Source organism: Neocloeon triangulifer, unplaced genomic scaffold (assembly GCF_031216515.1).
Source record: "Neocloeon triangulifer isolate White Clay Creek 2 clone unplaced genomic scaffold, ASM3121651v1 ptg000014l, whole genome shotgun sequence".
NCBI lineage: Eukaryota > Metazoa > Arthropoda > Insecta > Ephemeroptera > Baetidae > Neocloeon > Neocloeon triangulifer.
The window spans coordinates 25,947,907-25,975,800 of record NW_026775556.1 but is presented as its reverse complement, the minus strand read 5'-3'; the positions used below and the strand labels follow the sequence as shown (position 1 = coordinate 25,975,800).

The 27,894-nt window shown below is 34.8% G+C and overlaps 2 protein-coding genes across 4 annotated transcripts in view; one reads left to right on the top strand and one right to left on the bottom strand.

Annotated features, from left to right (window-relative positions):
- The window catches only part of LOC132200170 (uncharacterized), a 163,868-nt gene that overhangs the window by 106,254 nt on the left and 29,720 nt on the right, over positions 1–27,894 (top strand). Inside the window, exon 2 of one of the 3 annotated variants that reach the window (XM_059625423.1) lies at positions 22,748–22,850. The exons of the other annotated variants lie outside the window; for them this stretch is intronic. The gene's annotated coding sequence lies outside the window, so the exon portion shown is untranslated. The remainder of the gene's footprint in view (positions 1–22,747; positions 22,851–27,894) is intronic. 3 annotated transcript variants of the gene reach the window in all.
- On the bottom strand, positions 561–17,185 carry LOC132200169 (chondroitin proteoglycan-2-like). Its single transcript, XM_059625421.1, has 5 exons — positions 17,025–17,185; positions 10,627–11,094; positions 8,491–8,735; positions 3,715–3,958; positions 561–1,073 (listed from the first exon to the last, which is right to left on the bottom strand). Exons 1-5 carry the CDS (start codon positions 17,134–17,136, stop codon positions 1,054–1,056), a joined length of 1,089 nt encoding a protein of 362 aa, XP_059481404.1. The 5' UTR covers positions 17,137–17,185; the 3' UTR covers positions 561–1,053.

The window sequence follows — 27,894 nt, the reverse complement described above, 5'->3', positions numbered from 1 at the left end:
AACAGAGCTGATGAGCAGGGTTTGCTATTGATAAGTAAAGCACTTGCCGAAACAATTTAAAATTATAATAGTATTTTGCTACTTTTGATTATTTTTAGCTTTGCTGCCAACAATATAGTTAATTATTTGTGTTCATTTCAGCAGCTGAAAATTAAAATATGTTTTCATAGACAGTTTGGGAAATCACATAGTTTTTAAATGCAGAGATAATGGAAATTCAGAAGGGCAGCAGACAAAAATTTAAAAAAAGGAGCTGATTGACTGAGACTTTCAAAACCCCTTATTTTTATTAGATTCCGCTTATTTATTAAGTTGTATTTTTTGGAACTTCATTTTCATAGAATATTTGCTGTCCAAAATTTATTAGAACGGACTATTTTTTACAAATAATGTCTTATTTTTTATTTTTAATTAATAACTACTATTTTGTTCCAAATTTTATCATTAAATAACACAACAGTTTACTCTAAACTTTCATTGAAATCTCATAATTGAAAGAAAAAAAAAACAAGCATGTAAGTTGGAAAAATAATAATTCTAATAATTAAAACACGTTTAGTTTGTACTCAGAAATAAATATATTTATTATTAGTCAGTTGTATAAATTAGCATCTCTTTGGAGAGCTTTCAATTTTTTTTCAACTTTTTTCACATGGTTTGTGTTTCGCCTGGCCAGAGGCGAGGGGTGAGTTTTCGGCTGGACGCGCGGTATTGCCCAATAAATAAGCCCAGGAGCTTCGCACACGCGGCCGGAGGAAGGAGGAGGTCGAAGGGAATTTTTAGCCGTCGGATAAAATTTCTTACGGCACGTGATAAAACGCCGCCGTAAACAGCAGAGGCGATTCAACGCAAATGTGAAAAACGGCCGCCGATCATTTTCCCACGCGGGCCAAAGTGGACAAAGTGCCTCTTCATCAACTCTTCCTCAGGCCGCTTTTCGAGCCCTTTTTAGTGTTAGTGTTATGAACCCAGCACCGTCGGGGGTTGGTTGGTTTGTCGGGGGTGAAGTGGAGGAAACGGTTGTCGTCGGTCGGTTGGTGCAAATAATGTCCCTCATTGCTGGCGGACGAATCCTGAAAAAGACAAAAAATTTAATTTTTTTTATACATTTTAACATTGAACTAAATATAAATTATTGCCTAAAATCATGATTAACATAAAATACCTTATGTAGAATATTAAAAAAAAACCTTCTTGCTAATTGTAAGTAGTGTAGATTAAAAATTAGTTAAGCTGATTCTGGCTGAGAAGAAAGTTTTATCTAATATTTAATTTTTTTTTTATAATATTATTATTCCCTTTTCAAACTATTTTCTCATGAATTAGGGCTGAAGACTCTATTAAAGCTGTCTTTTTTTTCTCAATAAAAAAATATTTGCCTCTTCAGCATTTTGCTCAAGTTTTTCGGTGCATTCAGTGTCAGTTGGAGAGCTCAACAAATTGGCCAACCCGAGCACGCAGCCGAGAAAAATATTGCTCTTTTTACTGCGTCACATCGGCGTCGCAAATCAAATTGCCGACGTAAACACACTGGCAGGAAATAAAAGGCTCGGATGATAAACAAGGCGGGGTGATTTAATTTCGAATATTGCATCAGCGCCGAGTGGATGGGCGCAAAAGCAATCACGGCCAGGGTTCTACACGCTTTATACATGTGAAGGGCATAATAATGGGGGTGAAAAGTCTGCCCCGATTTGCATTTTGGGCTTCAAAGGCGCCCCTGATTACGCCCGCTGCGTTCCCTCATTACTTGGCAATTTGAAACTTTGCTTAAACACAGGGATATGAGATTTCAGATATAATATGATCAGGTTCGGCTGCCATAATAATGATTTACTATAGTTTTGTGGTAGAATTTCACGATCAAGGGTTGATTCATGGTGATTTGAATTTAAAGTCGGCTTTTCCTCGATGAGTTTTGTGTTTTCTTAAAAAAAAAAAAAAATCACAAACCCATCGAGGAAAGCCGACTTTAACTTCAAATCACCGTGATTTATTAGTTCTTCAAATCCCATCATTTGAAACACTTTCAAGTTTAAATTAAATTATAATCTACATTTTTTGAATAAATTCAATTCTCACCTCCTTTTTTACCCTCTCGCTCTCAATTTATAAATAAATAAAATAAATAGAGATACATTTCTGAGTATTCTATTTTACCGACTTTTGTTAATCCTTAAAAATTTCATAAAGCAGTTGTAAGCTTTTTTTAAAGACGAAATCAAAGGCAAAGAACTGGAGGAAGTAATTTAAAGTTGAACGTTTCGTCTGAAGTTGGCAGCGCGTATTACGAGCTGCGCAACTAATTTGGCCAAAGTTTAATCCAATTTTCTTATTTTCGCAACCAAGATTGCGCAACTCGAATTCCTTATTCGCTCTGGAGGAGCCGTTTTGGCATCCGCAGCACTGCCATGTATAGCGAATAAAAACAAACAAAGGGAAAAGGAACAGCTCATTTCACTGCGCGCAAAATTCCGCGGGCATATCAGACTCTTGTTTGTCCCTTGCTTATTCCGGCTGCGTACCAAGCCACTGATTTTAAAAGGCTCCAGCGCCACCAGAATAAATAATAAAATTACTCGCTCCGCAAACCAATCGATGCGCCACGGGTTTTTTTAATAATTGGATTTGTGCCCATAAAATAAGCAGCCGGCGGCGGCAGCACCCACTTTTGAATTTACATAAAACTAGTGCCGGGCGACAAAGATATGAGCGAGAGAGGCGCAAAGCAAACGGCCCGAGAGTGCCGAGAGCGAGATTTTTATCGGCCCGATCGAGTCAATAACCCACAGCCGGCGGTCGTGTTTTTTTAATACAAATAGCCCTGCGGAATCTGCAATCTGGGCAGGCAAAGAGATGGTTGAAAAATATTCAGTTTTGCACCCTCTCTAAAAGCTGCGTTATAGTTCATATATTTGGAATTTTCAAGGAAGAGTCAAAATAGTAAGATAAATAAAATTATCTTACAAAATTTTAGAATTAATTACTAAACAAGCATAGATTCATCGATTTAGTAAGTAAAAAATTCAATTAAATTGAAATAACTGAATCTTCTCCTCACTTTTCCTGAAAAGTGCGAACAAAACTAAATTTCATGGTGACTTGAATTTAAAGTCGGCTTTTCCTTGATGGGTTTTTGTGAGTTATTTATTGTTTAAGAAAAACAATATTATAACAATTAATTTGCTTTAACAAAATTTTCTTCATTCAATTTCAAATTTTGTGTTAAAAATTGTGTTGTGAAAAAGTGTAAATTTAAATAACTTTTCACTTTGAAAGAAAAATCATTTTTGACAAAAGATTGATTTTTTATTAATTCCTGTCAAAATGATTTCACAGCTCATGAATTATGGCTGCAGCCGAAACATGTAGAGCAGGATTTTGGTTTTTCTTAAAAAAAAAAAATTTAAAAAAAGCACACAAAAACCCATCGAGGAAAAGCCGAATTTTAAATTCAAATCACCATGAATCAGCCCTCGAACGTGAACTTCTACTACAAAATTTAAGTTTGTCAACAAATTTGGCCAATTGAAAAAAAGAAAAATCATAAAATAACCCAATTTGTGGCCGTTCATCCCAAAATAATTGCTTGTAATTATTGAAAAATATTATTATCTGTAAAATATTGAACGTTTCTGACTCGTAGAAAGAAAATTTTAAGGAATTTCTCATAGTTTAAAATTGAACTTAAATATTTTAATTAATTTTAATTACCTGGCGCAATTCTGACTGGTGGCAGGTGGGCGAATCCTCCGTAGTAGGCGGAGAGGTCGGCGGGCAGGGGGTACTTTTGCTGCTGCTGCTGGTAAAAGTACCTCCAAACCTGCTCGTGTGTCTTCTCAGGCTCGGCTGCCGGTCCTGCCGGCGTCGCGTCCGACGGCTGCTGCTCTCCCTGGGGGTACTTGGAGGTCGAGTTGCCGCAGTCGACCCTGTACGGATAGTCGCACACGGCCAAGTTCTGCAATCACACGCAGAAGCTAATTAGATCCAGAACTTCAAAGAATCGCACGCGCCGAGCGCTAATTGAATTACGCTGAAATAATTTCCCTCGACCCCATTACAGTGAATTCAAGCAGGTATGGCAGCCTGCGTTTGTCGCGCACGTAAAGCGAAACAATGCGGCACAAATGAAGTTCTCTTCCTCGCGCAGGAGGAAGAAGAAAACAACACGTTGTCTTTACTATTGTGCGCGACTAATTCAATGAGGGGCGCGCAACGTGAATTGCCCAAATTCCGGCTCTGGGAAGAATAAAAGTGGATTGGGCGCGAGAGCTTTTATTGTCTGCGCCTGATACGAGTTCCCGCAAAAGGTTGGAAACTGCAAAGAGGCTTTGAATCGATTTCCACCGGAATGTATTTATTTGCTAAATTTGCTACCCAACCTTTTTTTGCTTTTATACCCCCCAAATTGCTTAATTTAATTTAAATTTATTGATATTTTTCTTTTGATCTTTGGGTGATTGCAGTTTTTTTCAAATTGTTCAAAGTATGAGCCACGAAAGAGCCTCTGTGAATTATAAGGAAAAAGATATTGAAATTTTAGCACTGAAATCCATGATAAAAAAAACGCGCTTAAGCAGGTTTATTGAAGATTCACTTTTTTTTCTCATCATACAGAATTTTATTTCAACCGTGAAAGAAGGTTGATCTGAAATGCTAGTTATTTGCCAATTTGATTGAATTTAGTTATTTAGAAATCGAGATTCAAGTCCTTTAACGTTCAAAAAATGCTTTTTGTGGGAAAAGTCTTGCAGAGGAAAATTTAAAAAAAAGGATCTTTGTTTCATCCTGGTAAATTATTTTAAGTGTTATACTTTCTATATAATTTTTTTGTTATACGAATAAAATATAAAACTGTATTATTGCTAGTGAAATTCATTAATATTTTTGTGCAGAATTTACTTTCTCAAAATAAAAAAACCCACAATTCAAAATCAAAAGTACATCAATACATATTTATATAATTTTCAGAATTTAATTTCCCTTATTTTCAGGCACAGATGGAAATTCATTCAAAATTACTAATTTTTTTCAGAAACTATTGGCGAAAAACTGATTCTAAATATAAATCAAAATTCACTGGTGGTGAAATTCAGCGAGTCGTCGTATGAATATTTATGAGCGCCCAGAGAGTCCCGGTGGCATTTTATTGTGCGTCCCTTGCCAATCATATATCATCAGAGTGCATCGCCATGGTTCGTCGTTTTTCGCGCCGATCGTCATTGAATCCGGCGCTTTTTCGCGTTTAATTTGAATGCGTCGCCATTCCATATGTCACAAAGAGACAAAGCAAATCTGTCACAATAAAACAACAATATTGCTTTGTGCGCGAACCGAGAGCTCTAGAATGCTCGCGACAACTCGCAAAAATATACATAGAAAATTCGCCCGCACTCGGCAAAAAACATTCGTTCTCCGTGCGAATATATTATCGTTGAATAGGTGCTGCACGGGTAAAAAGATACTCTTGTGTCGGGGCAATTGCGGCGGCACCCTTTTTGTGAGATGGGCCAATATCGTTGGACACGTTGCAAAAAAGAGAGTGAGGTGGGAAAAAAATATATTTATATTTTCAGAGTGCTATAGATAAAAACGAAAAAAAGGTTTATATCCTGAGAGGCCTGAGAGAGGACTTTGCAGACCAAAAATATGCTAATGTTTAGTGTTAAAAAGAAGATAATTTTAAAAATTAAATGAAATACATATTAATTAATATTAAACTAAAGTAAATGGAAAAAAAATATTTTTTCAAAATTACAAAAATAATTTTAAACGTAAAAAATGGATTAAAGGATCAGTCAAAAAAAAATCTTTTGATTTTTTTAAATCTTGAAATAATACCAACAGATTCCAGATATCTTTTTACATAAATTTTTTCTTACTTTATATTTCATTTTACAGTTGTTGTAATTTACAGCTTCTACAACGTTTTAGAAATTAATTATTTGTCATCAAGAATAACCTTGATTCCTATCTAAAAAAATTAATTCTAGGCTTTCTAAATACCAAAGTATTTCCACATTTTTAGCATCTTGAATTTCATGCCGCAATTTACAGACAGTATAAAACCGGCACAGTAAATCGCTTACTTTGGCAACACCTCTGATTACGCCATTACTCATTGTCGCCCAGCTTTCTTTCAATTCAACACCAAAGCCATTAAAACGCCGTAAAACCAGTCGCAAGCCGATCCAAAACAACTGCGACTGCCTCTTTTTTTGCGGCGCGTTTGGTCATTAGGGCGGAAAGATAAGACGGAATTAATGTCCCTTAATAAAAACGAGCAGTGCGATTCCTTTGCTCTCTCCACCCGAGCAATTACACCTATGAACGGTAACCAGCTCTTGAGCTGTCGCATGACCTCCGAGCAAGCGACATTCCGCCTCAATTAGACTCGCGCTAACTGTGCGCGTCTTCGCGATTGATTACGTTTGTATGTCACCGAGAGAGAAATAACAGAAGCTGCAATTTTCCTGCCAATACACACAAGATCTCAACTTTGCATTGCATTAAATACATGAAAGACAAGTAAACAGTAAGACTTATAAAAAAATTAATTATATTTATTATATAATAATTTAAATTAAAAGTAAAGCACTTTTAACAACTTATTTAATTAATTTTTTTCATATTTACTACATAAAATTTGTTTGTTTTATTGCAATATTAATTTTATCTTATTATTTTGCATGTTATTTTGAAGAAATTTTGAATATTATTTAACACAGAAAAAATATATAAATAAATTAAAGTACTTTGAAAGATGAATCAGAATTATTGCTAATGCTGTGTAAAACACTTGTGACTCGTTGGTGGCAATGGTGGCATAATTGTTATTTTATTATTATTGCAACTTATGTCATAAATTATTTTATCAGTTTAATCATAGAATTGATGTAAATTTGGAATTTGAAATCAAATATTATATAATTTACGCCAACAAAAGTAAGATTGACGAATTTAACAGAATTTAAGAGAAATTCTAGGTGCAATTCCCACCTACATGTCGCGATCGAAGCCAAATCTCTTCATCAGCAGCAAAGCCTGGCATAAATATTAATGAGCGAATTGCAGGCCAACGACTGAACTAACCTGCCCGGCGCACGATTAAATGATTAATGCTCATCTTGCACAATTCTGCAGACGCGCGCCCCAGAGAGCGAGAGATGAACTCAAAGGGAATACTCAATTAATTACTGTGGCAAACATACAAGGCAGTCTGCAAATATCCGAGCGAACACACATTGTCTCTCATATTATACTCTCGGGCCGGAGAATATCATCATCATCGCATCGTTTGCGTGCAGACCGAAGCAAGCAAGTGTGCGTAATTCCTCGGAGCGCCATGCATGATGTTTGCTCGCCCCGTGCTCAATTTGAATTTAAATTGCTGCTCGCGACGTGAACTGACACACACTATGCAGCCGCAAACACAAAATAAATAAGACGTTATTTTCGTTATTTGCGAGCTCGGCCAGACTGGCATTTCGCAAAACGGGCCCGACGTGCTTTGTTTCGCAAACGACGAGAAGCGCCGCCGGCAAAATGTACGGACCAAGGATTTCCTCGGATGCAGGCTTGGACGCAATAAATTATATTCTGGCTAAACTGACCAACGTGATGCAGGGTCGGATGAGGTCGTGAACTTTGGTTGTTTATATGAGTTGAGAAGTTAGCGTGTCTAGTACAGACATTTGGAGTAATGTATGACTTCATGCTTTTAATACTAGTGGAAAACGTAGGTTTCGGAGATAAAATTTACACCATTATTATACAATTTACGTTACTCTATTTTAAGCTAAAAAATTAAACATTTCAATTTACAAATGAATCATACAAAGTTTTTCTCCAATTTAATTTTTTGTCATCACTTGATTTAGAATTATTTAACAATAATAATTAGAATTGAACGGTATCAGATTTTAAATTTATTTTTAAATAAAATTGTAAAGATATGCAAGTCTTAAAAATGTATTCATGAATATTCTTTTTCAGTTTTAATTTACATTTTATCTTGAACAATCAATATTTGCCCATTTAAATAGGATAAAGTAAAGCTGTCTATTAATTGCCTGAAATTAAGCAGCTCCTCAGATAGTTGAAAATAAACTTTCAATCATCACTTTCAAGTCCCAGAAAAACCAGCCCAGGAAAAACAAAAAAGCTGCCCTCATTACATTACAGCTTTTTTTTTGTCTAATAATCTGAATAATTAATTTGTCCAGGGTTAGTTTTTTTTTCAACTTTGAAACGAACAATTGACTTTTATTTTGCGTTCTCTTTTTGCAACTGATTTATGATTTTTTTAATTTCAAAATAAAATAAAATCACTAACATGCTTTTAATTAGTGCAATGCTCTCTAATATCCTCTGAATTTCCATAAATTGATTGATTTTGATCGATTATATCCTAATTTTATGGTGATATTTGAATTTAAACCTCAGTTTAGAGTGCCGGGAATAGTTTTGGAAATAAAAATAATTACATACCTCGTTATAGTTGAGAGTCTCGGGGCATTCAAATCTGTACGGAGTTCCGTGGGAGCAGACGATGAAAATATCGCAGTTCTTGGGGCTGCGGTACCTGGCGAAGGGCGACTTGCACCCTTCACCGATGTCCTCCTTCAACTGCTCCTCGGAAACCTTGTTTCCTTCCGACTCTTCCTCTCCCTCGGCAGGCCCTGATGGCGCCTCCGTAGACTCGACTGGCGCTTCGCTCTCCGAACTGGACTCGCCTGAAAAAGAGAAAAAAAAAATGAAAAAATGATTCCGACCGAATAAATTTTCATCTGTTGAAATAATTCTGCATTCAGAATTCCATTTGCACACTCGGCGTATGTGTATTTTTTACGGGTGAGCGAGAGAAAGGGAGGCATAGAACGTGCACTACAACTTTTCATGGTTCTGCGCTGGCCGGCAAGTTCGCTTTTCAATATTTCAATATGCGCGCAACACACAAAGGAGGAATATCGAGAGAGGCGAACAACAAAGCGGGTATGGGGCAGGCGCGCCAAAATCAATTCCGCGTCTCGTTTCAAATATCTTTGAGCTCTTTCCAATACACCCCGTGTCAATTGATTTACGCCCTGCACTAAACACCCCGGCGGCGCCAGCGAGCGAAAGAGAACACCCTGCAATTTATTTTTGCTCCTTCCTCTCATCCGTGGACGTCACACATCGCGTACATGCGCTACGTGCCTTGTGTATTTATTTTCCGAGACTGCTCAAATAACTTTTCCGATTTGCTCTCCGACGACAGTTTTCAATTCTCTCCAGTTTGATAAAAATAAAAAGGATAAAATTTAGCAAAGGAAGCAATAAGTTGAAAATCCTAAAAATTAATAATTGCAAATTTGAAAGTTTTCCCACAGATTCTAATAAACTTTTAAAAGTTATTTGAGTTTTTATGCACATTAATATATATGTTTTGTAATATTTCTCAATTTTGTAAGTAATTTTGAATCGAAGCTATATTATGAGACTGAATTTCCTGATAATTATCATTACCATTGCATTCATTATTATTTTTTTACAAATTAAAAAAAAATCTTTTTCTGCATAAATTTACGCTAAAGAAATGTATATAATTATGCTTTGGAACTAAATTAAATTAAAATAAAAATTATAAACGTTTTTCAGAATTATAATAATTGCAAAACAAATCATCTAACAAAAGCCATCCAGATGATTTATATCTTGGACAAATTTTAATCTCCTTAATGGTGCCAACAGTTTATAATTAAAAATCTTCCCCTCTTGCCATTATGATAATTTTATGCTGATGAGTGGAGGGAGTCTCAACTGCATCATCATCAACAAGGGGCTGCCTCGAGGGTAAACATGAGCGAAAAGTTTGCCGCGAGGTTTTATTACCTCAGATTAAATAGGACTTTCCCTTTCTATCTCTCACAGGCGCTCATCTTCATCAATGATGCAGCAATAATTTTATACCAAAACTTCCGGCGCCACTTAATTTAGTCTTTGGAAAGTGATTGCCAGGGCCAATATATACGCGGTGTATTTTATAAAGTAGGGCACGCACGAGTTGATTCTCCAAAGTTTGCCCTGAAAGAAGAGTTGGCAGCCTAAGCTTTTGTTTGGAATTGAGAGGGAGCGGGGCCCGGGTTCAAAAGAACTTTGAGAACAAAGGAGCCGACTTCCGCAATCTGTAATGGACGGATAAAGCGGAAAATCCTAATCCGACATTTCGCGAATTTTAACCACACGCCGAAAAAAGTGCTGTTAATTCTGTTCTTTTGCAAACAATTTGTAATTTGGATTATTCAAAATAATCAAATTATATTAATTATCATATATTTTTAAACACTCTCAATTAATTATTTAAAAAAATAATATTTTAAATTTAATAAGATATTTAAATTAAATTACTAATTTTGAAAGAATTAATAATAATAATAATAACTAATTAATTTTAAATTTTTACTTATTTATAAAGTTTTGAAAGGACTCATTGTAAAAAAAATGGTTTTAGATAACAATTATAAATTTTTATTTAAAAAAATTTAAGCCTCATATGGAAAGTCCCTCATAAATTGACTAAATGAATAATAGTTTATAATAATAATTTAAAATATACAATTTTTTTTTATAAAATTGAAAACCTACCTGTTTGAGCAGGAGCTTCAGTCTGCGCAGGAGGGTCGCCGCCTCTGCTGGAGCAATCGACGTTGTCCCTGTAATCGCAAAAGGCTCCCTGGTCCGAGAACACGAGTTCGCCCGGGCAAGACTGCTCGGCCACGAAGCCGTCCCAGCAGTTGTAGAACTTGTTGCACTGGTCCGGGTGCGCGAACTGTCCTCGGGGCTCCTTGCAGTTCTTCAGCATTTCCGGGTCGGACACCGGCGTGGCCTCGGTGCTGCCCTCGGCCGCCGCCGCCGCCGACTCGGTCGCCTCGGTCGTCGTGAAGGGCGCTTCGGACGGAGGCGGCGTCTCGGTTATGGGCACCTGGACCCACATGTGTCCGGGGGCGGCCGGGGGCAGCTCGGACGCGTCTTGCTTGAGGAGGAACGCGGGGGGCACGTTGACGGCCATTTGCCATTGGCGACGAACCTCCTTCGGAAGACTGGCACCTGCGACTGCAATAAAAATTCGGCGTTTTATTACTCGCTTGTTTATTGAAGGACGAAAGTGATTTTGCGTTTTACGAGTCGGAACAGGTGAGTATGCGTCTAGGAGGGGGAAATTGGCAGCTACCTGCGCTTAATTGAGTGTCTTTTTAATGCATGCTGGGATGCAATTGGAAATTTCATTTAAATTCTTTTAAATTTTGCTATATTATCACTATATGAAAATAATCTATTGGGACAATATTTTAAAGAATCTGCTAAATTCTGGGTCATTTTCATAGAGAAATAGAAAATTGGATCTTTCTTTAGTTAATTAATTACTCAAATGTTTAAAATCAAATTTAAAAAATATTATTAGGATTTCAGAAAAAGTTTTTCAATTCCTTTCCTTTCGAATCTGCAGTTAATTATAATTTTATTGAATGCATATTAATCGGTTTATTCCAGATTCAGTTTTAATTTTCAAGGAGAAATAGAAATTTAGCTTTAAATTCTGAGACTAATGTTTTGAAAATAAATCTTGAAATTTAAATGAACAAATGAACTCATTCGTTCAAACCAAACTTAAATATTCAGATAATTATTTATTCTATTTAAAATCCTTTAAATTTCCATTGAAAATATTTGTGTTGTTTGCTCAATTTAGAAGTTATTGCAATTAATTAAAACGTAATTATTGAATATCTCCGTTTAAATTCAAAACTTTTCATGCAAATATAGGATTTAAGATATTATTGGAAAAAGCTTTGTCGTGACAGTCACTGTGCAGTTCATTGGAGAAATGTGTCAAAAAAGTGAATCTCTCCACTGGAAACAATTTTTAAAAAAGTGATTCACCGGAGCGTATCCGGTTTCAAGGAGCTCGGGAAAATTTATTCCAGCGATGATTATGGTAATATCGGGAAGAGGAGCGAGAGTAATAAATCTTAGTGATCTATTATTAGACTTTTATATCATCTGGGATGCGAGAGAGAGCACTTGAGCATTCAGATATTATTCGCTCTCTTTCTCCACTCTTGGCGTTTGATATTCAGATCCCGAGCGACGCGGCCGGCCCGATTTTTCCTCCATCCGACGCTCGCTCTCTGCATACTACTTTTCTACATACTTTTTTTTCTCCTCGCCCTGATACGCCCTTGTTCAAACTAATAGGCTTCCTTGGGCGCGCTGAAAGGAAAACTTTTCCTTCTGCCCTTTGCATATTTCTCGTAATGCGGATGAAAGGAGGAAAATAACACACACATAAGAAGAAAAGCGTACGTCTTTTCTCTCTCCGCCGACGGACCGAAGAAGTAATGAAACGGACGCGTAAAAGAAAATTAGCGGTTTGCTCGAAAGCGCTGCCGGCAGTAAAATAAAATTAAGGGTAGGTGCGAGGCAATAAAAAAGAGACGCCCCAATTCCGAATTGCTCTTTGGGGAGAGAACAAAAGTCTGGCAAAGTCGGTTCATGATTGAGTTGTTGCCGCTCTTAATGGCCACATCAAGGCAAATGAGACCGCTGACGATTCCAAAGATTTTCTTTCATCTCTCTGCTCTTTTTGTATGCAAAGTGTTGGCTGCGAATCTGTTTTTGCGCGCGGAGAGTGACGTATCGATTGCACTCGGGTCTTTTTGCAACAGAATGGAGAGGGAGCAACGCAAAAGTTTCTTTTATCTCGGCGCTTGTTTAGCCCCGGCAAAGCCTCAAAACCCGCAGCCGTGTCCAGAGAAAAAGGGATCTCTGCAGCTGAAAGCTTTGCAAAGACGAAAAACGGGATGAGCGCACATTTCTATTTGGTACCTTAAAACGCAAAAACTCGGCAAGCTCGAGTCATGTAAAAATATGGAATTTCAGCACTGACAAAGATATGAAGAATACAAAATGCAAATTCTAGATATTTTTGTATCCTTTTTTTTCTTTTGCACTTATTTTCAGAGAAAGCATCGAATAAGCAGAGTAAATGCAAGATAGATAGATCATATCAATATTTTGGGAATTATATAAAACCAACGATGATTACTAAAGAGAATTGGAGAGAAGTAGCCTTTAATAATTGGACCAATTGCAATACTGTTTCTACTAAATACCATTTTAGAATTAGTTTAATTATAAATTATTTAGCATTTACCACTCAGATACAATACTCATAAAATACATCTCACAAAAAATAAATAAATATAAATTTAAAAATTAAAATAACTGTAAATAAAGTTTATGGATATTTGGAAAAAAACTAAATATAAAAAAAATGATAAGAAATAAAATTTTGTTATTTGCTTATAGTTTAAATATAATTAATACGTAAAGCGTCACGTAGGCGTCACATGTTAATTTTTTTTTTAAAGTTGAACATAATTTAACTTTTATAGAAAAAATGAGCTATAAAGTTTTATACATTTAAAGCTACTTTTGTAGCAATTTTTAAAGATTATAAATTATGATTTATGAGAGGTCAGAAATTGGGATATATTCCTGCTTTTAAGAAGAGTAAAAAGTAGGCCTTCGCCTTAATAAAAAAACATTCTAACAAATTGATCATTTACTTACTAATAAGTTTTAAACTTCAGTTTGAAATTTGGTGTCTACTGGAATCATTTAAATAAAAAATTTTATAGTAATTTTGAGCTCACGTTTTTCTTTAATCACTAATTTCTTTCCCAGCCTAATCGCGGCCTTGGATTAAAACTAGAACACCCCGCAATTTGCAAAGCACTTATAAATTTCCGTCGCAAATATTTGCATGCATAATAAAAATGCACACAATTAAAGAGAGAGAGAATTGCAAAGCTCTCTCTCATTTTCCTTTGCTCCGTTGATGTAATTAATTAAAAAGAGCCGGAGCTGAATGCTTTGCATAAATAACAAGAATTCAGTTAACGTTCTGCGAGCAAAGCGCATCTCTCACGTGCCGTGGACCGTGCATAAGTAACTCATTCACAGATGAAACAAACTCTCAACAGTGCTTCTGTGGCAAATATGGAGCGCGCGCTAAATGCAGGCAGTCCTTGTAGGGCAGGCAGCGGTGCGGAGGCACAAATAGAATGAAAATTATATATATTTCATCTCTGCACGCGCTCGCGAGTGGGTGTGAAGCCCTTTTCGCTCCCGATCAGATCACTGCGCTTGCCATTTATGAATATTTCCTCCGGACGATTTATTTTTTATAATATATGCGTGCGGAGTGTAAGAATGGGTGGAATAAGCACATCATATATATTCGCATGGGAAGAGGAACTTGTATTAAAACGTCTCTCTTTCGTGCCTTGCGGGAAAACGAGACTTTAAAGGAAATTCACCATCTCTCGCTCGGCGTCAATAAAAGATCAGGTTCATTTCCTTGATTTGGCGAAAACAGGGCGGGGAAGAAGAATAAGGAATTTGATTTTTTGCCGGAAAAAAAAATCAAAGAGAGTATATTAAACAATATTATTAAAATTAATATTGCAAGCAGTAACAAAGAGGAGCGAAAAAATTTAAATTTTGATAGAAAAATATTTAGTTTCAAAGGAATTTTTTTCAGACTCGGAATGAGAGCAACATTTATTATTGCAGAAATAGGTGTATACAAAATATTCATTTCTTTATTTTACTTTAAAGAAATTAAAAACAGTAATTAAATTAAAATAGCTGTCAATAAATGTAAAAATTAAATTTGCACACTTCATCCAGGCAAATAAATCTTAAATGTTTTAAATTTAAATTATAATTAAAAAAATTTATTATCTATCAATGGTTTTCCTCGCATAGTTAATTTAAGTGGTACTTCCAGTTAAAAGGACAAAACTGCATAAGTGATAAAAACAAAAACCAAGTCAACCGAGACTCACCGCGGCAGATGGGGTTTTTTTATCTCGGATGTTTTAGAAAACATTATTGCTAGTGGTGGTGCCGTTTTGTCCAACAATTCCTTTTTTTTCAAAAATAAATTATTTTCAACGATTGAAATTGAATTGAGTTTTAAACAGTCTGACTCACCTTTGTATATCTGAATCGCACAAAATAAAAAATATCTAATTTTACTAATTTTCCACTAACTTATATTTATTTCAAGTTACTTAATTATTTAAGAATTTTTTTGTAAAAATCTGATAAATCTTAAAAATGGAAAGAGACTTTTGTTGGCAAACGGTCAGTTTATTGTTTAAAAATAAAAAGTTTATTGTACTTCTTGGTTCTGGTGAGACTCGGTATAAAATGCAAATCAAGCGCATATCATGCAATCTGTTTAAAATTCCTCTTGTATGAGCAACACTTGATTTTGTAACATTATTCGCAATAAAAAAGCGTCAGTCCGTTGACGCCTGCTGGCACTGCCCGTTCTGAAAAAAAGTGCCCTGCTCTCAAGATGCAGCTCACGCACGTGAGAGATTGAAGGGTCAATGTCACTGCCAACGATTATACCTGTCGCCCGCTCTTCTTCTCGCAATAATCATAAATGATGGTGAGGTATAATGCATTTTAAAAGCGAGTATGAAATAATAAAGCCCACGTACGAGATAGAAAAACCAGTTCTCGTCCGATTGTCAATTTCATTTCTCGGTCAAAATTATAACCAAACCGGCTCTGAATGGTTTGAAAAAATTTGAATTTAAATCGAAAATATAATAAACAAATTCACAATGGACCGAATGCAAATTAGCCCCAAAAAAAGGTGTGCGCGGGCTCATTTGGGTAACGGCACAGGGCACTTTAATGACGCCTCTGATTGCATAACTGGAACCACAGCGCGTGAGAATCGCTCGAATGTCACCGCCCAGCCTTAAACTTGAACCTGGAATTATTGTTGTTATTACCGAGCGTCATCTGCATATTTATGACTTGGGAATCGGACACAATGATGACTCTTAAATAACAATCAGACCCGTGATTATCAGTGATTACATGCCACTTTTATGATTCTTTCGGCCTTTTACATTTGTATTTTGTGCAGACGCTTCCTTGATAATGATTAGTGCTTCCAAGACAAAATCTGCTCGGGAGTCGAAAAGTCTAAATACAGGGCTAATAATTGAATCGGTTTGAGCATAAAGAGGAAAGTGAATCGACAATGATTTTTTTTAATCTCGCAAAACTGGATCTTTTGAGATTTTTTTTAACATCATTATTGTTGATTATTGCTTTGCTTCAAAATAATTTTAGATTTCTAAGAAAAATAAGAAGAGAAAACAAAAGTTATAGTTCAGTTTGTAAATTTTGGCTTGAATTATTGAAATTATTATTTTCATTTGTTTGAAGAAATAGACACTCGAGGATATGATCATGGAAATGAAGAGATCGGGCTTTTCTTCGTTGCAGAAATTGTTTATTTATATAAAAAAATAACTCTAATGGTTTTGGTCATGGTCTGCGACTATATTTCTTGAGCAAGAAAAATAAAAATAAAAAAACCGCAAAATTAAAAAAAAAAAAAACATTCAGGCCATGATCGAAAGTAGAGGAGCCATTTGTTTTTGAATAAAAACAATTTTCGCAACGAGGAAAGGTCCGATCTCTTCATTTCTATAATTCCTATAATTATTCTTTATAAAATTCTATAAAATTAATATTGATAATTGGCACAATTGCATGTTAACGCTCAACAAAATTAAAATTTTACACAAAATTAAAATGCAAAAAAAAGAGACAATACATGACAATCTGATGTTTTCTAGAACTTTAAGACCCATTTTTCATCATTTTCATTTTCAAGGAAGCAATATCGCTCGATTAAAGTCATCTACTGTAATCTAAATTAAAATTTTCTGTAAAAAAATTAATATATTTTCTAATTTAGAGAAGCAGAAAAGTTTAATTATATTTATCTCAAAACAATTTAACTCTATAATCCTTAAAAAAATTTCAAACTATAAGTCTATATTCTTTACTTGAAATGACCAATAATAGTTAAATTTATCTCCTCTATTCATTTCGCAGATAATTAATATGTGTTTATTTTTGTGGCAATTAAAAAAACTCACCCCTCTGTTGGTTTCTGCGAACGTTCCTTCGGGCGGCCAGCACCGGGGAGGCGGCCAAAAGGGCCAGCAGCACAAGGCCGAGGACACTGACTTGTTGCGTACTCTTTGCCATCTTTTAGCACGGCCAGTGCCAAGATTGCTCTTATATATAGAGGATCCTCCACTCCCTCCTGATACACATTAAATGTACACCTACCTGCATCTTCTCTAATGTCGTCCGCGCGCGCCCTTTTCCACCTCTCTTTCTGTTATCGCGCGACAACTCGCTCGATTCATTATTGCCGTTTTGCTCGATTATTAATTCATTTTGTCGGGAAGGCAATCACAAGGTAATTTATGTCCACGCTTCAGAGGCACACACGTTGTTGTGCGTAACGAGCAAAACAAAATAAATTCTTACGACTGCAGCGAGAAAGACGTTTCTTGTACGCATATAATGCGATTCTTCCCATTGATAATTAATTATTCCATCTGGATTGACCGTGTTGAAAATAGATTGATCATAAAACACAAAGAATGAACTCATTTATTCTATAGTATTTATATTAACTGTAAATTAATATATTGTAATTAAATTGCTTCACAAATGTAAATAATTTTATTCCTTCTGATTTGCGTACTATGGTTCAAGATTTTTTTTGCAAAATATATTTAATAATTGATTTGGCTTCTGCAGATTTAAATCAATTTTTTTCCATATTACTTTGTTGTTTTTTATTCTGTTTTTGTGATGTCCGTTTCATTCAGCGTTTTTACAAGAAATAGAAAATTTATAATATATAATTTTAATATTTAATTCAAATAAAATATAATAATATATAAATTATTGAATTAAATTTAATGTTTAATTTTTTTCTATAATTTTGTGTAAAGTGTAAAGTATTTTTAAAATTAAAGTTTTTCACTAATAAATCTATGTAAATCTAGATTGTGAAATTCCTATTCGTATCATTTCATATTTGCAAATTAAGTCTTATAACGGTTTCAACACAGTCGCCATTTTTCTGGAACAATACGTGGACAAAAACGTACATTACGTCCCACGTTGGCCACTAACGAGAAATTTATCTCGCACTTGATCAAGGGCAGAAAATTAAAGTAGCATTCATTGTGCTCAGTATATAATTATAAATTTTCCAACCGCTCGTCTTTTCCATTCGCGAATATAAGATAAAAGCGGCGTTTATATCGTTTTTAGCGTGGAAGGAGCGAAAGATTTATAAAGCAGTGTGTGTACGTGTGTCCCAGAGATAAAATTTAATGCTGGCGCGCCGCTAATGTGTCTTCTTTAACAAGATTCCCTCTGTGAAAAGTTCTCCGCCCCTGCCTCGCAACTCCTGCAACTGACGTCCCTCTTTTCCCTCTATTTCTCATCTGACGAGAGAAGTGAGAGATGCACAAAAGTTCGCAAAGCAGCTTTTAGCGCCTTGCAACTATGCAAATTCTCATCACTCTCGATAAAACTTTTTTATTATTTTTGAGCCATCTTGGGGAATATTTATGAAATCCAGAGTCAATTAAAAGCTCATTTGCCTGCAAACCATAATTTAGTTTTTTAATTACATTCACACCTTGAATCTTGAATTGACCACGAGTGGTATAATTACAGAAAATAAATTAATTCGTCGAGAAGATGTGCATCTGTCGCCGATCGCATATTCAGGGTCAATAATTCTCAGTCGCAGAAATTAACTTGTCGATGCAGGCGGAAAATTGCAGCTCAGTGAAATTGCTTTTATCGCGTCTAAATTTACATAAACAAGCAGCACGGGGACGCCATAAATCTCGTAATTAAAGTGATGCGAGGATGTAATTAAACTGCGGAGGCTCTTTTGGCACGCAGCATCTCCTCCATAACTTCTCGATAAATCTGCTTTCTAGCATGACAAGTTTGTTCAAAATATCAAATCGAAAACACTGAAAGCGTTTCTTAAAGCAATACCGTAAAAAATTAAATAAAATTTATTATTCTCCTAGCGTGATGAAAATTGCAAGCAATAAAAAAATTAACACAAATTAGAAACTTATACATATAAATAAGCTATTTTTTGAACGATTTTCAGGTGAACTACTGAAACTAGCGGAAAAAGTTTATGCTAACAGAGAACTGACTTTCATTGAAAGCTCAAATTTTTTTCATTGAGTCTAATTATAACAAAAAGCGTTTTGAGTCTTTGTCAAAACTTTCCTTCATAATATTTATTATAATATATAAATAGTTTTTATTAATTTTTTCTGCAATTTATTTTAAGTTTAATGAATAATTTAATAATCAATATGTGTGATTTTATATAATATTATTTTTTACCATTATTACATATTCTAAATATTTATGCAGTTTTATTAAATTGTAAACGAGTAACAAGCTAAAAATATGTAATTGTATTGTATTTTTTGAAATATATACTTGCTTTAACGGAGAGATTAATTTAATTATCCTAATTTACCAATAAATACTTCAAGTTAGTATGCTCATCAAGCAATACATTTTTAATTCATATTTTAAAATTCATCACTTCTCATCAAACTATAAACGTGAACATTTTTATTGCAGAGCAGTGAAAACACAATTACTTCAAGCCTGCAATGCAATGTCTCTAGCGAGATAATTTATGTAATTACTAATTAATTTTTTTTATTCTAAATCAATGTAATAGGAATTTTAAAATTTTTGTTTCATTGCATCATGCATTGAGAATTAGTTCTCTGTTGAAATCAAAATAGACAACGTTATGCATTATGTGAGATAAGAGATTTTTCACATTAGGTAACAAGAACACAAAATTAGCCCATAATATGAGTATCGCATTTCGTCCTCTCCGTTCGGCAGCGGGGAGCATCCATTGAATGCGTTAATTTTGCATAGGCTTGTCACCAGGGTGCGGTCCTCAGGAATTTTCATTGCCTAGATCCGCTTTTGATCTTAAATTTATGTGTCAAATCCCTTGAGTATTTAATGAATTTAGAGAGAATCTTACTTAGTATAATTAATAATATGTAATAAAGAAAATAATTCTTTACATTATAATTTTTGTATCAATTCAAAATAATTTAAAATTTTGAGAAAAAACTAGCCAATTTTTAATTAAATTGTATTCAAATTGATATTTTATTAGCAACAACTTAATCAATTATTGCCGCCAGCTGTTGAAACCAATTAATTTTTTCGCGAAAATTGTTGCACCAAAAGAGGAGAGATGAAATATAGGTCTGCGTAGGCAGCGGCGGCTTTTTGCGTCCCCGCAGCTACCACGCGCCGGTCTTTTTTTCTCAGCAGCTAATCTGCAAGTGGTCGTATTTCATGCGATTCAATTGCTCAAGACCGTTACCCACCATCTCGGGTGACTCCAGAACTACTATAAAACGGACACTTGTGTATTACGTGCAGAGTGCCAGAAACACTATAAAATTCTTGAAATTTAAAATTGAATTTTTATGTTCTTGGAATTCGTTTTTTTTTTTATCATACACATCTTCAAAAGATTTTTAATACTACATTTCCTTAATGAACACAAGATAATTAGCAGCTTGGATGTTATAAATATTAAAAAGAATTATAAGTTCATCAGCATTTAACTAGAACAATAAAATTGTATTTTTTTTTTATATAGCAAAAATGTACCCAATTTTGTTGTGATTATGACTTTTTTTAATTAACAATTGATAAATTTTAACTAATGAGACTCTGTAAAATGAAGTGGATGATTTCCGAGGATTTAATTAAATGTTGCTTTTCTCATTATGAACTTCTTATTAATTTTAAATATATAAAATATTAAAAAATTCTGCTTTAAATTAAAAAAAAAAGTTATTTTTATATTAATAGCAGTGAGAATTTTTTTAAATACGTGCAAGGGGAAATAAATAATAATAATAATTTGCAGATGAACAACAAAAAGTAAATTTCTTAAATTTGTGTTAATGGGGAAAAAATTAATAAATAAATTTTTTGTTTTTAAATTAATTCATTGCTTAAAAAAAAGCATATTCCAAGTATAATTTAAATAATACAAGATCTTGTTAATGTTGATCTCAAGCGCAGTTACATTTACCAAGAATTTTATCACACATCTAATTTATTGTCACACAGATAAAAATCCGCATCGGTGACATTTCTCTCTTTTTTTTCCTCACGAATTGTCTCTCTCGAGTAAAATTTTCTGTTCGAGCACCTCATCTTGCAAAGTGCTCCTTCTGTCAGGGACGTGTGCGCTTCTCCCAGTCGTCTCTGCTCCTTTCTCGAGAAGGAAAATAAAATTGCAGTGCAAGAGCAGTCCTTGTATATCTTCGTTTTATTTTGTTAATGGAGCACGAGAGACGTTTTAATTTTCTCCCCGCACGCACCGACTTCAATTACTTTCGCACGTCCGCGCGCAACGAAATTAAAAAATCTCTTCCTGTCTCGGAGCACACAATGTACATTTAATTCCAATTCCGGCAAAAAAGTCGAGCGGAAATAAGTGCGACCTTGACACTGGATTTAAATTCTCATTAGCATCAGGAAATGATTGGATTCGTTTTCTGCCTCGAAACGATACTTCCCAAGAATAATTGCAACGCGCGCGTTTTTATTTCAGATCCGTAAGTTGACGTTATATTCACGGTTTTTTCCTCGATCGCTCCGTATCTCCTGCATCTATTGGCTCCGATTACATTGGAAAACCGCGCGCGCTCTTTATACATATGCGAGATGTTAACATTATTTATATTGTTCATTCACTTATAGAGAAGTGCCGTTTTTATTAACTCTGAATGTTTATTGCATATCGCGGCGGCGGCTCAGGTCAATTGCTCTCTACCTCTTATTCTTTTTTTATATTTATTCGTTCGCTCGCATGAATCTCGTTATGGCCGTGACTCATGCACGCAGCGAATTTTATAATATATTTATGCAAAATGGGTAATTTGCAACGGTGATGAGAATGGGATGCGAAAAATTTGCATGATATTTTGCAGATTAACAAATTAGGTGACGGCTCTGAATACAACCAGGCCATAAGTGGAGCACCCACTCAAGTTGAATGACTCATTTTCATCTTTCATCTATAGACGGGAACTAGAGTTAAATATAAAAAATAAAGTAAATAGATGACCATTTTTTAAGTCTTTTGTAATTGATAATTTGACTGAAGAAAATATTAATCTTACTACTTAAAAAAAAAACCCAATTTGAAGCATAAAAATACGTTTTTTCCAAAAATATTTCTTTAAATTTCATTACTCTTAAAATTTATAGTAATAATATACAAATTTACATTTATTTTTATCTTATTACTAAGCATTTTAATTGACTCAGCAAAATGACTAACTCTTAATTTCAAATCAAACTGTTATTTTTAATGCGAAGGATACAAGTTTCTTAATTTCTTGTCGCGCTTATTTGAATTATATTTCTACTTTTGTTTGAAGAAGTTGACACTCGAGGAGGATGATCATGGAAATGAAGATTCGGGCTTTTCCTCGTTGCAAAAAATTGTTTTTATTCAAAAACAAACGGCTCTACCAGTTTCGGTCACGGTCTGCGACCCTATTTCATGAGCAAACGCGCTGCAATTTTTTGCAACGAGGAAAAGCCCGAATCTTCATTTCCATATTTCTACTTGCTTTAAATTTTTCTCAAATGATTTTAAAATAAAATACAAAATCCTAACCTGCTTCATGTTTTTTACTTTTTTAGATCTTCACCAATAATTCATTATGAAATTATTCATTTTTATTTTCAGGCAGTTGATTTCCTGAACCTGTTGGAGATTTTCACCAGAAAATTCAATCCCAGATGTAAATTACTAGTTTGCAAGACCACCTATAGATCAATACCTTATTAAGGTGAGGCAATAACTAATCTGATGAAATATTGCAAAAAGCTGTCAATAATATCAGAGACGTAGCAATTGAAAGTTTACGCTTGTTGAATACTAATGGCGAGAAAATACACGGTTTTGTGAGATAATCGATCTTCATAATTACAAAGCGGTGACATTGGCAGTCAAATAAAATCGCCTAGGTCGCTCTGCCTGTCTGGTTGCGTTACGCAGAAGGTCGCTGATCTCGCGAGCGGTCACGTGACGCTCAACGAGGAAATAAAAAAGAGGCGATTCTAAAATAGGGCGCATATTCAACAAGAGGGTGGAGATTTAAAGGCCAAAAATTGCAAATTGAGGCCCCGATTTATTGCAGCGCCAATAAATCATGCGGGGATTTGCATTTAAATCAAATAAAGCCGGAGCGACCCTCGGCGGCTCGATTTATGATATCAAAAAGAGAAATAAACAAACGCAGAGACGACGAAGAGCGCGTGAAACCAATAAAAAAGCGATTCCGCCCCACTTGCTTTCGCTCTGAAAATAAAAGAGCCCCAAATCGATTTTTAATTAACGAATATATCGGGGCGTCGCGCCGATGACCGCCGGCAGCGATTTTTTCCCAGAGTGCAATAAAGAGGCGGAGAGTGCGCGTTCATGTTCAAGAGTAGTGGGTATCGAGTTGCTTGTCAGATGGACAAATCTGATTATACCCAGCCGCTTATTATTACGTACACATACACACACACCCAGAGAGAGCACTTACCTCTGCTCATTACACGTTCGATTGGCGCTGGTTCAGCTCCTAGAAAAAAAAAACAATGAGATGCTTAGATGGCAGGTTTATTGTGGCATTTTATTGTTGTTTATTTGTCCAAATTGTTACATTCAATTGTTAAAAACATTTGAAAAGAAATTTATCTTTGGACAAAACGGCACCAACTCGAGCAAAATTTTTGCATTCTCTAGACAAATAAACTAATTTAATTTTACAAAGTTCATTTTTTTTAGAACTTCAATCAAGAAAAATCCGCAAAAAAATATGGATTTTTTTTTCACAGAATCAACTATTTCAATTCTGTTGGCAAAAAAAAATTATATATTTTACTAAGATTAAATCTGGCAAAGTTTTGATTTTAGAATTATATAATTATTTAGAGTTACAGGAGGTTTCTGAAATGAATTTCAATTCACAGGAAATTTTTCTGCACAGCAAAGCGTTATGCTATTTTAATGCCTCTCACTCATTCTTTACTTTTGTGCTCAAATTGAAAAGCTGTTGGTAATTAGTGGTACTCAATTTTCCAGCTTTTTCATTATATGGAATTTTGCAATTTTCCATATTGCTTGGCTCTCAATACAGCTCGTTTTAATTCACCGAGAAGGAAGCATGGCTTTTCATGCCGGTACGTGAATTAATTCGTATTTATTGAAAGTTCAATTGCATTGAAGCAGCAGAATTTCATTTAGAAAAGAACTTGATATGCAGAAATCTAAATGACCCAATTCTGAAATAAAGAAAGGAAAATGGATACAAATATTGAATGCAATATGAGAAAAATTCTCACAAAATTATTAAAAATGCATATCAGGTGAAGTGAAATATATTCAAACTTACATTTTCTATTATAAAAATGCATCATAGCTAAAAAAAAATACTTCACTCGGTGTTTTTTTCAAGAGTTTATGATTTATGAATTAAAAACTAAAAAACTTTAGGTAATATAAGATTAATTTTTTTATGAAATTCTCTTGGAGTGATAAATTTCAACTTTTTAATTACTTTGAACTGGAAAATAACGAGGTTTGCGCTGATACGGGTGAAATGTCCTCGACCCATAAAAATTGCGGAACATTAACAATTTTAATGAGCGAAAACGCGGCGGGTAAAAAGTGCAACCACCGCTGCACTGCAAACGGCATCGTAGATTATGCCGCAGTCGTCGTCAAATGCAAATCCGCTCTCGTGCCGCCGGTTGCATAAATTCGGCCTGCATAAGTGCAGCGCAAATCCCGCGTTGACACTTTTACTGCCAATGCGCGCAGCACTGTAATTGCATCTCTGCACATTTCTCGAGGAAATTTACGCGCTGGACGGCGCGGGTGGACAGCGAACAAATTCCTTGGCCAGCAGCAAACCCCAGCATTAAAATATTGTAATGAGATAATATGCGTCAAAAGTTTGAAACAAACGATCGTCTTTTTGCGGTGGGAAATAATGTTGCATCACTTGCCTGGCGTTGCAGCATCCCTGAGAGTTCAATTCATTTTATTTTTCTCAAATCAATTCAGAACAATCATTTGTGAAAAATTCTGACTCTTATCTTAAATTTTAAATTATTTCATTTGACATAAAAAAAATTATAAAAAAATTTTGTTTTAAATTTTAAGACTTTAATAAGATTATGAAAGGTAAATCTTCATAATTTAAACTGTTGTCAAAAACAGTAAATTCCACTAACAAGAATTGTGTAAAAACATTTATCACATTTGATACCAAATGTTGCCGTTGTTATTGTTTTTTTTTTTTTTTATCTTATATTTGAATCGGAACAGATTTACGTAATTCAAATAGAGTTCCACGGGCAAAATAAATTTTAAATCAAATTATAGAAAAAGAGGAAAAACGAAATGAAGTTTTACTCTTGCGTCTACACTCACAGTAATTCGGATTCAGCATCTGTTTTTTTTTACACATTTTTTTTTCAAATTGCGTTCAACTCGTAACAAATTTGAATTACAGAGTAATCGAATTTCACTTCAATTTGAACTGGCCAACAGCCATAAAGTTCAATATCACTCGGCCAACGACATTTTAAGCCAAAAAGCCTTTGTTATACACAGAGCGTGTGTATTTCAACTGGTAGATCGGCCAGGTGATCAAATTTGATCTGCCATGGAGCTCGTGAGAGGAATGTTCGTCCAACGAGCGACTAATTGAATGCATGCAATTCGCCCAGGACGTGCAAATATCGCAGAGTTGATTGGTGGGCCCAATTATGGCGGCCGTCAATCAGCCGAGCGAGTGGAGAGGGTCACGGGGCGATTCATTACGTGCGGCCAAACCACACCATTTATATCCTGTGTGCAGAGTGTGGCCGGTCAATTGTTCCGCACCCTTATGGTCTTCCATTAGCGGCGATGATTAACAATTAGCCTCTGCATTATTATTACCATCGTCAAATAATTGCCTCGCAATTGTCGCTGTGCCCTATTTGAGCACGTGTCTGTCTATTTTTTTTTTTTTACCCCTTTTGTCTCGACACTCATCAATATTCAATTTGCATTATTGAGTGGAGTATGAAATAATACCCGCTCCGAATCGTCTGTTCCGGCCGGCAGTGGGGAATTTTAATGAATTTCGTCGGAACATATAAAGCTGCCGAGTGCCGGTTTCCGTTGTGTGCCCGCATTGCCGATAAACAGATTAAAACTGTAACCCGTTTTGGGAGTGCTGGGACGGTCATTAGATCGCAATCAGCGCACAGCATCGGTTGCTTTACTCGGATTTTGCACAACGCGTTGCGCGGACGATTAGACTTTGAGCAACTAAATTTGGGCCATTCAAAGGATATCAAAACAAATTGAGTAAATTTATTATAGTCTTAACATTGAAAATTCAACATTAGCGCTACATAGTGAAATTGAGTTTAAAATTGGATTAGAATACTTAGTCTGACATAAATTTTCTTTTTTAATTTGAAATAAAAATTTGTGATATTTAACACAATTGAATTATTGCGCGGAAAATTTGCAACTGCAATGCAAAATTCTTTTCAATTTTGTTAATTTTTTTAATTAAATAATTATTAAGTATAAATTATAATGAAAATGAAGAGATCGGACTTTTCCTCGTTGGGAAATTTGTTTTATTCATACAAAAATGCTAAAAAATACAGAAATTTGTTTTTTAATAGAAACAATTTTTAAGCGAGGAAAATCCTGATCTCTTCATTTCCACGATCATCTCCTCGAGTGTCAGTTTCTTTGAACAAATAAACCATACTGTCTGTAAATTGATTTTTATAACACTTAAAGCAATTTGCAGCAAGAGGAGGAAGCGAATAATCAGAAATTCCTCGGCTTGCAAAAACTTTCCACTTCTCCTTTGTCGGCACGGATTCTGCTTTTTATCTCTGCGGCTTAGAAGAGAGAAAAGCCAATAAAGCAAATTGCTCTGCTGCACCTGGGAAGACGTTTTCGCTCCTCCGGAGCAGACAACTGAGAAATCGGCTCATGCAAATGCGCGCAGTTGGCAAAGACAAACTCGGACAAATTGTCCACCCGGCCGTGAGCGAACGAATGCATTAATAATTCATGCTGGAACGAGCGAACCGCGCGTGTTACTGCACTGAATGTAACACATTGAGCGAAGAAGTGTAACAATGCACGGAGGACCGACGCCGAGAGAACTCTGTAAGTTGTTACAGTCTATTTGTCCGTGCGCGCTCGCTGCTTTGTGTAAATGCAAATATCCTCCACTGTTTTCCAATTTGTGAATTGGACTTGAATAATTTTACGTTCTTTTTTGCAGCAAATCTAAATTCGTCTCTTTTTGTATATTTTAATGCAAGATTATTTAAATAAATAATTATTCTAAATAAAATGTAATAATAACAATTAAATTTTTATTTTTACTCATATGAAATTTTTCATTTCATTCTTATAAAAAATAATGTATTAAAAATTGAAAAAAATTAAATTGATAGCTAATTATTTGGTTAAATTATTGTGCCATTGATAACTTGTATTGCAGACTAATGCAGGCAATTATAATTTGTGGAAGTGAAGCACTCGGGCTTATTCCTCATTGTAAAAATTGTTTTTGAATAAAAACATTTTTTATGAAGAGAAAAAAGCCCGAGTTCTTCACTTCCATGATGATCTTCTCAAGTGTCAATTTCTTCAAACAAATTATAATTTATTTTAATTTTCTTTTAAATAATTATATATTATGCTAATTGAACCAGATATACTCTGACTTAGATATATTGCTTTGACCAAGTTTTAACTACATTTTAATTTAATTTAAATCCAATTATTTTTATTTAATTGTAATATATAAAGCC